The sequence below is a fragment of the Schistocerca nitens genome, chromosome 6 (assembly GCF_023898315.1).
Source record: "Schistocerca nitens isolate TAMUIC-IGC-003100 chromosome 6, iqSchNite1.1, whole genome shotgun sequence".
In the NCBI taxonomy this organism is placed as follows: domain Eukaryota; kingdom Metazoa; phylum Arthropoda; class Insecta; order Orthoptera; family Acrididae; genus Schistocerca; species Schistocerca nitens.
The window spans coordinates 117,714,454-117,730,230 of NC_064619.1; the positions used below are offsets into that span (position 1 = coordinate 117,714,454).

The following is a 15,777-nucleotide window of genomic DNA, read 5'->3' on the forward strand; positions in this document are numbered from 1 at the left end:
GCACGATGTTGGGGCGTGAGCGGAAGACGGCCTAACGGTGTGCGGGACCGTAGCCCAGCTTCATGGAGACGGTTGCGAATGGTCCTCGCCGATACCCCAGGAGCAACAGTGTCCCTAATTTGCTGGGAAGTGGCGGTGCGGTCCCCTACGGCACTGCGTAGGATCCTACGGTCTTGGCGTGCATCCGTGCGTCGCTGCGGTGCGGTCCAAGGTAGACGGGCACGTGCACCTTCCGCCGACCACTGGCGACAACATCGATCTACTGTGGAGACCTCACGCCCCACGTGTTGAGCAATTCGGCGGTACGTCCACCCGGCCTCCCGCATGCCCATTATACGCCCTCGCTCAAAGTCCGTCAACTGCACATACGGTTCACGTCCACGCTGTCGCGGCATGCTACCAGTGTTAAAGACTGCGATGGAGCTCCGTATGCCACGGCAAACTGGCTGACACTGACGGCGGCGGTGCACAAATGCTGCGCAGCTAGCGCCATTCGACGGCCAACACCGCGGTTCCTGGTGTGTCCGCTGTGCCGTGCGTGTGATCATTGCTTGTACAGCCCTCTCGCAGTGTCCGGAGCAAGTATGGTGGGTCTGACACACCGGTGTCAATGAGTTCTTTTTTCCATTTCCAGGAGTGTATATTACACCAAAAACATATTTAGTTTTCTGCATTGTATTACATTTTTTAGAGTAAGCAGTAATACGCTGCTAAATACACAATCATATTCCCCCCGTCTGAGGTTCGACTCGTCCGTCGTGCATGGACGGTGTTGTCCTTAGCGTAAGTTAGTTTAAGTTAAAGTACTGTGTAAGCTTAGGGACCGATGACCTCAGCAGTTTGGTTTCATAAGATCTTACCACAAATTTCCAATTTCCACAATCATAACTGTTATTCACTGCAAGTATTATTGCAAATTCAAACCACATTTTCTGTACGAATAGTGACTGTATGTCACACAATATGATAATATTACTGACACTGTGATGTAAATTTGTGTCTTACCAGTGGAATGTACGGACCGTCGTAGTACTTAGACACCGGATCACGACGTTCTTGCAAAAAATTAATTTACGAAACAAGAAAAATAAGTATTTAGGACAGCCGTTCACGTCGCTAGGTCTGTTCCACACAATACGCTCTCGCAGGGTTCAAATACAGCACGTACAGGAAGAGTACTTCAAAGTCAAGCTCGTGAGGCTGTGTTTATCTTCTTTAAATTTGTCTCAAAAGAAACCAAAGAGGGAGTCTGACAGTTGTCTACAGCTAGAGGTCAAGTCGTACTTCGTGCACTCTGCCACACACTGAGGTTATGAGCATCTCTGTGACTGCCTGGGTAAAAAAATGCCGCTGCACCTTTGAACACCGCTAGCGTGGCGCCTGTATTTCCTTCTTATGTGTAGGGGTGCAAGAAACGATCCTTAAATGTAAACCCGAAACAACCCTATGAAATGCACGCTGATCTTCAAAAAGCTGTTCATTTTTACTTCTAAATCACAAGGATGAGTACTCAGTACTAGGTGTATTCTGATCACTTAGAGTATCGGTAGGCATGCAACAGGATGCTTACCAGCAAGTTGCAAAACGCCGGCCAAGGGTTGCGTGGCCGACCAGCCAGAAGCGGCAGCAAATCTGAAACGCGTGGCCACTGAGTCTGGTAACTTCCTCCAAGGCAGAGAAAAATTCTTCATTTAGTACAATCCTACCGATGAATGTGGCAATAAGCATGCAGGAGCGTAATCTATCATTTATTGCAGTTAAATTACGCTACTACGAAAAGATGTAGTGGGTCACACTTTCATGAACTTAAATTTCTAACCCTGCACGTACTAGTTCACGGGTGATATTAGTGAAAGTTGCGGCGAGCGGTTCGATTTGATGTGGCGACCGCGACAGGACTTAGACAATTTTGTGTCACCATTACAAAATTTTGATTTACATAACCTTCACTTCCGTAAATTTTGCGTAGTAAACAGGATATCAGATTTGGTAGGTTCATGACAACAACCTGTAGAACAATAGATAAACGACCAGTTGGAACAGTTAAGCTGTTTAGTCTTGACTGTGTGAAACTTTCTATTAGGCATGAACGAAGCCAGTACAAAATTGGGTCAGATCATAAAATACAAGATGAAACTTTACCCATGGATGACAAAATTGCTGACGATAAAGTAGATCAGCAACATGTTAGGAGATAGTTCAGTGCTTCAACAAGCATCAGAAACAGAGACCATGTCGTTATTAGGAAATATAGATAGCGCAAGTGACTTAGACAATCCACTGAGCAAATCATCAAAATTATAAATTTGGAGTAATATTTCATTCCGATACAAATTCAAAGTGAACCAAAACTAATATGGGGACGATGCAGCTGCTGCTGATTTAGTGAATTTTTTAAACAGTATGGTGGCTCAAATGATCAGTAATATGAACATTATGTATATAAGTATCACCACACAGTTCAAAAAATGGTTCAGATGGCTCTGAGCTCTATGGGACTTAACTTCTGAAGTCATCAGTCCCCTAGAACTTAGAACTACTTAAACATAAGGACATCACACACATCCATGCCCGAGGCAGGATTCGAACCTGCGACCGTAACGGTCGCGCGGTTCCAGACTGAAGCGCCTAGAACCGCTCGGCCACAAAGGCCGGCACCACACAGTTGGAAACCAAAATTCAAGTAGCGAATTTGAAACTGAAAAATGAATTCAAGACTCAGATGAAGGTTGGATACAAACCTTTTACAAAAAAATTATGCCAATTTAGCTATTTTGACTACACAAAGCCAACGCATAACACAAATAAGCAAATCGGCAGGTAACGTAAAAGCTGAAGTAACCAAAATTCAGTCAAAGGCTGCCGAATTTGTGGACAGGTTCGACTCCTAAATTCAGAGGATACAGGAAACGGTGGAACCCCTAATTGACAGGAAATTAGGCATGTTAATACAGGGCTTTCAGAAGAGGCTACGGACGAATGTGGTGAGTTGCATAACTCTGAGATGAGTGTGCAACAGAGTTCATAAAGACAAGGAATTGTTACGATTATAAGTCACACACATAATACACACATGACAGTCACGTACAGACAAACACATAACAGCTACATACCGCTGATGGTACACAAATCTAAGATCTTAAGAAAAGAGAAGATGTTCGCACCTCGGAAGAAACAAGGAAGTGGACATCCATCAGACTTCATAACAAAATTGCAAGCATGTCTTATCTGGAGAAATGCCAGAAAAGGGAAAAATCAATCTCGTGATTGATTTGTTATTTGTGAACACTTGGCAACTGAACTTGGATGTGGAAAATTGGATATATTCAGATTTTAAGAACAGATTTCGGAAACACTCGTATTTGGTCTGTCCAGAAGCAAAACAGCTTATGGAGCGAATTTGTTGTCACAAGAATGCCAGAACATGGAAGTGGACCCGTGCAAGAGTATTGCAAATTGTGGTTCAAGATGTTGTAGTATTTGAAGCGTAGAACTTCTGAATCAGAGATGGTATGGGAACTCTGGCAATAGCTGCCCAGTGATTCTAAGCAATACGTAGGGAGTAATCACCGTATTTTTGTTTTTGGAGAAACTAGAGGATGAGGATAAATGGCACGAAATCCGCTACCCGAGGATTCAGGAACCAAAACACACCTGAACGAGGTGGTAGAAACGATCATCAAATAAATATGAAGAGAGCAAGAGGTCGAGGATGTTATTCTCAGTGTAGAAGAGGAGAAGAAGAATAAAACTAAGTGCCCTGCGGATCGAGGGCCTAACTCAAGCGAAAAAGAAGAAATGGCCAAAAAACAATAACAGGCGTTATTCGAAGAACTGGCAAAGAGAGACTGGGGTCGAGAGCATCAAGTGTGCTTCTCATGAACAGCGGTTACGAAACCAAAATTGTAAAAGGATATAGACGATGGAAAGAGAAGAAGAAACAATCTAGTGTAGGAGAGGAGATAGAATTGAATCGATCGGAATCGCAGTCTATAAGTAGAGCAGATAAGAGGGTTCAAGGTCAGTAAGCGAAAATGGAGAAGGAAATGCCGATCACAGAGCATGTTGTCGTAAATGGGATCAACGGAGAATACAAGCTGGAACAAGAAGCGAGTAATGTTGAGAGAAACAAAGAAAGCGATCGAAAAGTAGATTGTGACGAGGAGGAATCATAGGGGAACAGAGAGGTGGTGAAAAGGAGTATGGTGCATAGATGCATCCATATTCAGAGATCATTCCGTTCGCACAAAACAATCATGATCTTGAGAATCAACCTGCTTGGGAACAGGTGAATTCCAGTGAAGAGACTAATTCTTATGTGGACACGTAGTTTCTAGAGAGCCGCGCTGATTGCAGTTAAGTACGTAGTGACAGCAGTTGTACATACCCAACAAATTAAGAATAAGTAGTATCAAAAACAAGTTATAAGTTACATACGTTTTGAAACAGAAGCTATTGGCAACTAACAAATTTTCACTTTCAAGGCAGAGAAACTTATTAAAACATTAAAGAAACTCCGTTCATTTGAATATATCACGTGTTCCATTCTAGAAAACCGTCTTCCGCTTCAAGGTACAATACGGTGCACGTCTGACGAAGTATGGCTTAATCCTCCGCACATTATGTAATTAGTTTTAACAAGATATAGATTTTATTCACCATAAAAATCTGTAACTCAAGAATTAACAATATCCTCCAAACAGGTTTAATATATTATACAGGACTTACACGTAGAACTCGTGTCTCACGTCTCACAACAAAAAAAGTAGAAACTGTCGGTAAGTGCTTATGGAGGTCTCTTGTGCGTGTTACTTCGTGTGATTCTAAAATCGGACTCTGGAATGAAACACCGACCAGGAAACGCTGTGTGTTCCTAGGTACACAGTCCTCCAGCTGTAACACTCTCCCTTACATGTCGATATCGGAGTTCCAAAGAAACGTTGGAACACGTGAGGCAATACGGACCTTAGGATTATCTTAGAAGACAGACTCAAAAATAGCATTTGTAGATTCAGAAAAAGCTTTTCTCGTTACTGAAAAGCCTACGCCCTTTGAAATTTTGGAGTTATCAGAGAAAACATGGAGCGTAACGTTGTACAGAAATCAGACTGCACTTATAGGAGTTGAAAGATATGAAAGGTAAGCACTAGCTCAGAAAGTTATGAGACAAGGTTGTAGCTATTTCCTTATTTCAATCTGTATATAAAGAAACCACTAAATGAAATTGAGGAGATATTGGGTAAAGGAATTAAAATTGTAGACGACGTAAAAATTTTTAACCTTTGTTAGTGACATTATAATTATATCTGAGATGGCAAAGCGCTTGTAAAAGGAGTTGAATGGAGTAAATAGCGTCTTCAAAATAGGAGGTAAGATGAACATCAGTAAAAGTAAGGCAGTAACAAGGCTCAACTGGATATAGGAAGCTGCAGTAGCTATACAGAGATCCAGAGAGCTTTGCAAACCATTTTTCGGACTGAAGATTGTAACAACAATCAATAGAGTCACATTGGTTGTAAAATCAATGCAAATTCGAGAGGAAACGTAATTTAGATTCTCGTACAGTTTTCAAACCTTTGTTCAGGAGAAACAGTGCCTTACAGCAGATAGGCCTTTCTTACCTCTCGGCTTCTGGGCAGCATCCATTGGGAGCAGTACGGCAGCAGTACAAGCCATCAGCACAAGAAAGGACTGGGGTACATATCTCTGCAAAAACAAAGACACATCGCTGCATATCTACGAGATAAATTTAGTGTTAGAGTTAACACAGATCAGAAGACGGTATCAGTCCATGTACATATGTACATTACACAAACGCGATTTCGCTGCCTGATCATGTAAGCATAGAAAAGTTGTGGAATGATTTCCAAGAGATAGTATCGACAGTAGTTGACATATACAGGGTGTTACAAAAATGTACGGCCAAACTGTCAGGAAACATTCCTCACACACAAAGAAATAAAATATGTTATGTGGACATGTGTCCGGAAACGCTTACTTTCCATGTTAGAGCTCATTTTATTACTTCTCTTCAAATCACATTAATCATGGAATGGAAACACACAGCAACAGAACGTACCAGCGTGACTTCAAACACTTTGTTACAGGAAATGTTCAAAATGTCCTCCGTTAGCGAGGATACATTCATCCACCCTCCGTCGCATGGAATCCCTGATGCGCTGACGCAGCCCTGGAGAATGGCGTATTGTATCACAGCCGTCCACAATACGAGCACGAAGAGTCTCTACATTTGGTACCGGGGTTGCGTAGACAAGAGCTTTCAAATGCCCCCATAAATGAAAGTCAAGAAGGTTGAGGTCAGGAGAGCGTGGAGGCCATGGAATTGGTCCGCCTCTACCAATCCATCGGTCACCGAATCTGTTGTTGAGAAGCGTACGAACACTTCGACTGAAATGTGCAGGAGCTCCATCGTGCATGAACCACATGTTGTGTCGTACTTGTAAAGGCACATGTTCTGGCAGCACAGGTGGAGTATCCCGTATGAAATCATGATAACGTGCTCCATTGAGCGTAGGTGCAAGAATATGGGGCCCAATCAAGACATCACCAACAATACCTGCCCAAACGTTCACAGAAAATCTGTGTTGATGACGTGATTGCACAATTGATCGTGAAAATTTACAATTTGATCACGTTGGAATGAAGCCTCATCCGTAAAGAGAACATTTGCACTGAAATGAGGATTGACACATTGTTGGATGAACCATTCGCAGAAGTGTACCCGTGGAGGCCAATCAGCTGCTGATAGTGCCTGCACACCCTGTACATGGTACGGAAACAACTGGTTCTCCCGTAGCACTCTCCATACAGTGACGTGGTCAACGTTACCTTGTACAGCAGCAACTTCTCTGACGCTGACATTAGGGTTATCGTCAACTGCACGAAGAATTGCCTCGTCCATTGCAGGTGTCCTCGTCGTTCTAGGTCTTCCCCAGTCGCGAGTCATAGGCTGGAATTTTCCGTGCTCCTTAAGACGCCGATCAATTGCTTCGAACGTCTTCCTGTCGGGACACCTTCGTTCTGGAAATCTGTCTCGATACAAACGTACCGCGCCACGGCTATTGCCCCGTGCTAATCCATACATCAAATGGGCATCTGCCAACTCCGGAATCGTAAACATTGCACTGACTGCAAAACCACGTTCGTGATGAACACTAACCTGTTGATGCTACGTACTGACCTGCTTGATGCTAGTACTGTAGAGCAATGAGTCGCATGTCAACACAAACACCGAAGTCAACATTACCTTCCTTCAATTGAGCCAACTGGCGGTGAATCGAGGAAGTACAGTACATACTGACGAAACTAAAATGAGCTCTAACATGGAAATTAAGCGTTTCCGGGTATATGTCCACATAACATCTTTTCTTTATTCGTGTGTGAGGGATGTTTCCTGAAAGTTTGGCCGTACCTTTTTGTAACACCCTGTATATACCACATAAATTAAAAATTAATGGTACTGATCCCCCATGGTACACAAAACGGGTCAGATCGCTGTTGCAGAAGCAGCGAAAAAGCATGCCAAATTTAAAAGAACATAAATATCCAAGACTGGCAAAGTTTTCCACAAGTTCGAAATATAGCGCGTACATCAATGCGAGATGCTTTTAATAATTTCCACAACGTTCGTGGCTCGCCGTCTTGCGGTAGCGTTCCTGCTTCCCGCGCACGGAATCCCGGGTTCGACTCCCGGCGGGGTCGGGGATTTTCTGTCCCTCGAGATGACTGGGTGTTGTGTGTCTTTCATCCTCATTCACTCGCAAGTCGCCCTTGTGGCGTCAAAGAACTTGTGGAGCGGCGGCCGAACCGCCCCGCGAGGGGTCCCCCGGCCACCAATGCCATACGCTCATTATTTATTATTATTATTTCCACAACGAAACTCTGTCTCGGAATCTGGCAGAAAACCCAAAGAGATTCTGGTCATACATAAAGCACACCAGTGGCAGGACGCAATCAATACCTTCACTCTGCGATAACAACGGTGAAGTCACTGATGACAGTTCCACTAAAGCAGAGTTATTAAACACGGTTTTCCGAAACTCCTTCTCCAAAGAAGACGAAGTAAATATTCCTGAATTCCAATCAAGAACAACTGCCAAGATGATAAACATAGAAGTAGATATCTTCGGTGTAACAGAGCAGCTTAAATCATTTAATAAAGCCAAGGCCTCCGGTCCAGATTGTATACCAATCATGTTCCCCTCAGAGTACGCTGTTACAATAGCTCCATATTTAGTAATTGTATACAACCGCTCGCTCACAGAAAGATCCGTACCTAAAGATACGAAAATTGCTCAAGTCACACCAGTACCCAAAAATGGAATTACAGGTCCTTATCACTAACGTCGATTTGCAGTAGGGCTTTGGAACATACACTGTACTCGAACTTTATGAAGTACCTCGAAGAAAAGGATTTATTGACACATAGTCAGCACGGTTTCAGAAAATATCGTTCTTTTGAAGCACAACTAGCTCTTTATACTCATGAAGTAATACGTGCTATCGACAGGGGAAGTCAAACTGATTCCATATTTTTAGATTTCCAGAAGGCTTTCGACACCGTTCGTCACAAGCGTCTTCTAAGCAAACAGCGTGCCTATGGATATCGCCTCAGTTGTGCGACTGGATTCGTGATTTACTGTCAGAAAGGCCACAGCTCGTAGTAATAGACGGAAAGTCATTGAGTAAAACAGAAGTAATATCCGGCGTTCCCCAATGAAGTGTTATAGGCCCTCTATTGTTCCTGATCTTTATTAACGACGTAGGAGACAATCTGAGTAGCCGTCTTAGATTGTTTGCATTTACCGTCTTGTAAAGTCATCATATGACAAAAACGAATTGCAAAATGATTTAGATAAGATTTCTGTATGGTGCGAAAATTGGCAGTTGACCCTGAATAAAGAAAAGTGTGAAGTTATTCACATGAGTACTAAAAGAAATCCGCTAAATTTCGATTACGCAAGTCACGCGAATCTGAAGGCTGTAAATTCAACTAAATACTTTGGGATTGCAATTACAGATAACCTAAACTGGAACGATCACATAAGTAATTTTGTAGGTAGATCAAACCAGAGACTGCGATACATTGGCAGAACACTTAAAAGGTGCAACAGGTCTAGTAAAGAGACTGCTTACGCCACACTTGTCCGTCCTATTCTGGAATACTGGTGTGCGGTGTGGGATCCGGATGAGGTGAGACTGACGGAAGACATCGAAAAAGTACAAAGAAGGGCAGCTCGTTTTGTATCATCACTAAATATGGGAGATAGTACCACAGACATAATACGTGAATTGGAGTGGCAATCATGAAAACAAAGGCGTTTTTCGTTGCGACGGGATCTTCTCATGAAATTTCATTCACCAGTTTTCTCCTCCGACTGCGGAAACATTCTGTTGGCACCCACCTACATAGGGAGAAATGATCATCACGATAAAATAAGAGAAATCAGAGTTCGCACAGAAAAATTTAAGGGCTTGTTTTTCCCGCGCGCCGTTCGAAGTATTAACAAAAGTTTTAAGAAACGTATAAGTTATTCCGAAACATGTGCATCATTCTCGATTGTTCTGTCTGACCACTCCCAATAGGATTTTGCATATTTAAGCAGTGTGGGGATCAAAATAACCTTCACGTCGAGGTCTGTTTTAGAATCTTCATTTATTTTTATCAGCGCCATCTATCACAAAGCGAAAAAAGTGCTCCAACTAAAACATTCATATTTCTTTAGGTGCTACACGAATATGTAATAAAAATTGGGGTTCCTATTTTTTAAAAAGCAGTTGATATCCGTTTGACCTATGGCAGCGCCATCTAGGGGGCCAACCATAGCGCCATCTGGTTTCCCCCTTCAAGCTAGACGAGTTTCGTTCTTTGTAGTTTTTTCGTTTGATGCTTCTTTCGTGAGATATTTGGCCCGGACACTATCAATGGACCACCCTGTATATTTTTAATCAACAATGTAGAGGTTTCCTGTAAAAACCAACTGCCACAAAGAAAGGGCTGTGCTTTGTTCTTCTGTGAATATATGCGGTTCCCTTTTATTTCTCGTAATCAGTTTGAACTACAATTCTAGGGCATTTAAACCTTTAAAAATGTCGCTTCTCCCATACCTTTCTCTTTATACATGGTGTTAGGGAAATAAGGACAGATATTTTTATTTGTGGCTAAGATCAGTGTACTGAACAAGATTACATCAAGGTTTACTTCATTTGCAAACTATTAATTATAGCTATTAGGGTTAATATGTTTTTAGGTTGGTTAGTGCCATCACGTACAATATACAAGGTGCCAGGCGTGTAAGAGCAAATATTGCGAACATTGGTGCCTTAATCTGTGCCCATTTCATTGTGTCAGCTGTTTTCTCTCTGTGCCCAATAGCCTTCGCACAAAGACATACCTAATTTACTGCCTGATGTTTCCTGCACGGTCGTAATGCACGGCTAAGTGGACTATGCCTGTCTGTGTAAACTAACCGTTTTCCGCATTTCAACATCTGATCTGTGTAATCAATCTTGCCTCCTGAGTATTTAGTACTTCATGAAATGTTCGATTCCATACATATTTAAGCCTGATTTAATTTTTATACTTGTTGTTGTTGTTGTTTTTGTGGTCTTCAGTCCACAGACTGGTTTGATGCAGCTCTCCATGCTACTCTATCCTGTGCAAGCTTCTTCATCTCCCAGTACCTACTGCAGCCTACATCCTTCTGAATCTGCTTACTGTATTTATCTCTTGGTCTCCCTCTACGATTTTTACCCTCCACGCTGCCCTACAATGCTAAATTTGCGATCCCCTGATGCCTCAGAACGTGTCCTACCAACCTGTCCCTTCTTCTTGTCAAGTTGTGTCACAAACTCCTCTTCTCCCCGATTCTCTTCAGCAACTCCTCATTAGGTATGTGATCTACCCATTTAATCTTCAGCATTCTTCTGTAGCACCACATTTCGAAAGCTTCTATTCTCTTCTTGTCTAAACTATTTATCGTCCACCTTTCACTTCCATACATGGTCACACTCCATACAAATACTTCCAGAAACGACTTCCTGACACTTAAATCTATACTCGATGTTAACAAAGTTCTCTTCTTCAGAAACGCTTTCCTTGCCGTTGCCAGTCTACATGTTATATACTCTCTAATTCGGCCATCATCAGTTATTTTGCTCCCCAAATAGCAAAACTCCTTTACTACTTTAAGTGTCTCATTTCCTAATCTAATTCCCTCAGCATCACCCGACTTAATTCGACTGCATTCCATTATCCTCGTTTTGCTTTTGTTGATGTTCATCTTATAGCCTCCTTTCAAGACACTGTCCATTCCTTTCAACTGCTCTTCCAAGTCCTTTGCTGTCTCTGACAGAATTACAATGTCATCGGCGAACCTCGAAGTTTTTATTTCTTCTCCATGGATTTTAATACCTACTCCAAATTTTTCTTTTGTTTCCTCTACTGCTTGCTCAATATACAGATTGAATAACATCGGGGAGAGGCTACAACCCTGTCTGACTCCCTTCACAACGACTGCTTCCCTTTCATGCCCCTCGACTCTTATAACTGCCATCTGGTTTCTGTACAAATTGTAAATAGCCTTTCGCTCCCTGTATTTTACCCCTGCCACCTTTAGAATTTGAAAGAGAGTATTCCAGTCAACATTGTCAAAAGCTTTCTCTAAGTCTACAAATGCTAGAAACGTAGGTTTGCCTTTCCTTAATCTTCCTGTCTAAGATAAGTCGTAATGTCAGTATTGCCTCACGTGTTCCAACATTTCTACGCAATCCAAACTGATCTTCCCCGAGGTCGGCTTCTACCAGTTTTTCCATTCGTCTGTAAAGAATTCGCGTTAGTATTTTGCAGCTGTGACTTATTAAACTGATAGTTCGGTAATTTTCACATCTGTCAACACCTGCTTTCTTTGGGATTGGAGTTATATTCTTCTTGAAGTCTGAGGGAATTTCGTCTGCCTCGTACATCTTGCTCACCAGATGGTAGAGTTTTGTCAGGACTGGCTCTTTATACCTAGGCGCTAAATTATATGTTCCACGCCTCGAGATAATTTTGCACATTTTTGATCACCAAAACACTATTTTTCTGATAATGTAATTTTGTTGTTCATATGAATCCATGTGGCAATATCGATCTTGAACATGAAAATTAGTAATTACAATTGTTAACTTAAATGAGTCAAAACCGCTTTACAGTGAAACTAATATTATTATGCTTTTGTTTTCATGTAAAAAATATTCCTGTTTTCATTTTTCTAATTTTACTATCGATAATTCAGTCATCAGTTATACGAAAACAGGAACCTGATAGTTTTTATGTTCTCAAAATTTTCAGCCTTAATTATTGATTGTGAGGCGCATAAATTATTTTTAAAAATAATTATTTCCAGAAAACCTTATGTAAATTACACCTGAAAAGTAATTTCACTTCCGACAATCATAATAAAATTCATTTGAACTACATCCTGCTCTGTAAGGCTCTATGTATGTAAGACTTACAGAAATTTTAGGCACCAACGCGCCATAATAGTTTCAGTTGTTGTCCAGATTGGTCAGTGTAACTATCATGTTCTTTGTGTTGTTTTGAAATGTTGTACAATGCATTTACTTAACGAATGCTGTGAAGGAAGTGTCAATAAATTGTAAATAAATATTGATGACGTCAAAACGTAACAACATTCCAGCAACTTTTACTGAAACAAAAAAATCTTTGACCTATTAACTGGAATGCATAAACGGGAACCGACACCCTGGCACACTAGACAACGAGACACCCACAGCAAAACAAGTAATATTTATCTGCTAATATAATGTTTTTGCCCTTAAAAATTATAATAACATTGATAGCACTATAATTGTTCTCTCAACATAGGATATTTACTTTTGTACATCTACGATCATTTTGATGGTATGGGATATGTAACACAATACCTGTTGCCTAGAGAAAAATAGGCATTAATGGCTTGCTCTTCCTACTTGTACTTGGAGGTACCAACCAACCTGAAAAACATACTACTCCTAATGGCTGTAATTATTAGGCTGCAAATGAAGTAAATATTGATGCAATGTTGTTCAGTGCACTGTTCTCAGTCACCAATAGAAATATCTGCTATTATGCCTCTGACACACTGTATTTTTAAACAAACATTGTATGTACAACAATGTACAGTTTTGTCTTCATCCTCGCAGTCAGTTTTCACAGAAAACAAAAAAAGCTGTAATTATGGCTCATCAGCTTGTGATTGGAATACCACTGTGGTATCAGAATTTGCGATAGCAATAAACGAACATCAAGATCAGGCAGGCGGAGGAGTGGATCGAAAGAGAAGGAGGTAGAAAATGGAGGAGATTGGCAGAGAAAGGTGGAGAGAGAGAAGGAGAGAGGGAGAGAGAGAGAGAGAGAGAGAGAGAGAGAGAGAGAGGAGGGAAGATGAAGTGATGGAAAAGGAGAAGGGAGAAGGAGATTAACAGGGAGAGGGGAAAGGAGGAACTTAAGACATAGATCTATCACTCCTACATACACTCCTGGAAATTGAAATAAGAACACCGTGAATTCATTGTCCCAGGAAGGGGAAACTTTATTGACACATTCCTGGGGTCAGATACATCACATGATCACACTGACAGAACCACAGGCACATAGACACAGGCAACAGAGCATGCACAATGTCGGCACTAGTACAGTGTATATCCACCTTTCGCACCAATGCAGGCTGCTATTCTCCCATGGAGACGATCGTAGAGATGCTGGATGTAGTCCTGTGGAACGGCTTGCCATGCCATTTCCACCTGGCGCCTCAGTTGGACCAGCGTTCGTGCTGGACGTGCAGACCGCGTGAGACGACGCTTCATCCAGTCCCAAACATGCTCAATGGGGGACAGATCCGGAGATCTTGCTGGCCAGGGTAGTTGACTTACACCTTCTAGAGCACGTTGGGTGGCACGGGATACATGCGGACGTGCATTGTCCTGTTGGAACAGCAAGTTCCCTTGCCGGTCTAGGAATGGTAGAACGATGGGTTCGCTGACGGTTTGGATGTACCGTGCACTATTCAGTGTCCCCCTCGACGATCACCAGTGGTGTACGGCCAGTGTAGGAGATCGCTCCCCACACCATGATGCCGGGTGTTGGCCCTGTGTGCCTCGGTCGTATGCAGTCCTGATTGTGGCGCTCACCTGCACGGCGCCAAACACGCATACGACCATCATTGGCACCAAGGCAGAAGCGACTCTCATCGCTGAAGACGACACGTCTCCATTCGTCCCTCCATTCACGCCTGTCGCGACACCACTGGAGGCGGGCTGCACGATGTTGGGGCGTGAGCGGAAGACGGCCTAACGGTGTGCGGGACCGTAGCCCAGCTTCATGGAGACGGTTGCGAATGGTCCTCGCCGATACCCCAGGAGCAACAGTGTCCCTAATTTGCTGGGAAGTGGCGGTGCGGTCCCCTACGGCACTGCGTAGGATCCTACGGTCTTGGCGTGCATCCGTGCGTCGCTGCGGTGCGGTCCCAGGTCGACGGGCACGTGCACCTTCCGCCGACCACTGGCGACAACATCGATGTACTGTGGAGACCTCACGCCCCACGTGTTGAGCAATTCGGCGGTATGTCCACCCGGTCTCCCGCATGCCCACTATACGCCCTCGCTCAAAGTCCGTCAACTGCACATACGGTTCACGTCCACGCTGTCGCGGCATGCTACCAGTGTTAAAGACTGCGATGGAGCTCCGTATGCCACGGCAAACTGGCTGACACTGACGGCGGCGGTGCACAAATGCTGCGCAGCTAGCGCCATTCGACGGCCAACACCGCGGTTCCTGGTGTGTCCGCTGTGCCGTGCGTGTGATCATTGCTTGTACAGCCCTCTCGCAGTGTCCGGAGCAAGTATGGTGGGTCTGACACACCGGTGTCAATGTGTTCTTTTTTCCATTTCCAGGAGTGTATTTAGCAATTGCAAAGCATTGTCGGATTCGCTAGTACATAAATGGTGATAGTGACATAAGTGCAATATTTCTGTTGATAACAGAGGTTAGTGTACTGAGCAATGCTATATCAGTATTTCATTCACCTGCAGACTAATAATTGTAGTTTTTACGAGCAGTATGTGTTTAGGCCGTTTCCCACCTCCAAGTATGAGTGACACAAATAAGCCAACAATGGTTATTTTCCCCAGGGCAGCAGGTCAGGTGCTGGGGTGTGAATGCGTGGACGGAAAACACTTAGTCTGTACTGACAGGCGTTGTTGACTTCATGGAGCAGTTACTACCACGCAGAAAACATCAGGTACTAAATTAAGTGACGTGTTTTTGTGGGATGACCGTTAGAGAAAAAACAATTAACACACTGAAGTGGGTTCATATCAAGGTACCAATTATCAGAATATCTGTGCCTATTCCCCTAACGCCCCGTATATAAATGATCTAGAGGGAAGCGTCGAATGCTCCATGAGGCTGTATGCAGATAATGTAGTTTTCTACAAAAAGGTAGCAACCCCAAAAGATCGTTGCGAAATGTAGGGAGACCTCCAGAGGATTTATGAATGGTGCAGGGATTGGTAATTGACTCTGAACGTAAATAAATGTGACATAGTACGAAAACATTGGAGACGAAAACCACTACCATATTACACGGTACCTTGTAGCAACACCGTACTCTTTCAATCCCACTGTATTCACGTACTGGTCGAAGGAAAACTGACTTTCTGTAGGCCTCTGTATGCCGCTTCGTTTTTCTTATCTTTTTCTCAAGAGCCCCATGT

The 15,777-nt window shown here is 43.0% G+C and overlaps 1 protein-coding gene across 2 annotated transcripts in view; it reads right to left on the reverse strand.

Moving 5' to 3' along the window:
- The window catches only part of LOC126262929 (uncharacterized), an 86,201-nt gene that overhangs the window by 35,137 nt on the left and 35,287 nt on the right, over positions 1-15,777 (reverse strand). The window contains exons 2-3 of one of the 2 annotated variants that reach the window (XR_007546785.1): positions 5,622-5,706; positions 1,570-1,665 (exon numbers count right to left, since the gene is read on the reverse strand). Coding sequence is in view for 1 of the 2 variants with exons in the window: in XM_049959857.1 (XP_049815814.1) it covers positions 5,622-5,706 (85 nt within the window). In the remaining variant the exon portion in view is untranslated. Of the gene's footprint in view, positions 1-1,569; positions 1,666-5,621; positions 5,707-15,777 lie in introns of those variants that run through there. The other variant, XM_049959857.1, reaches the window with a different exon arrangement.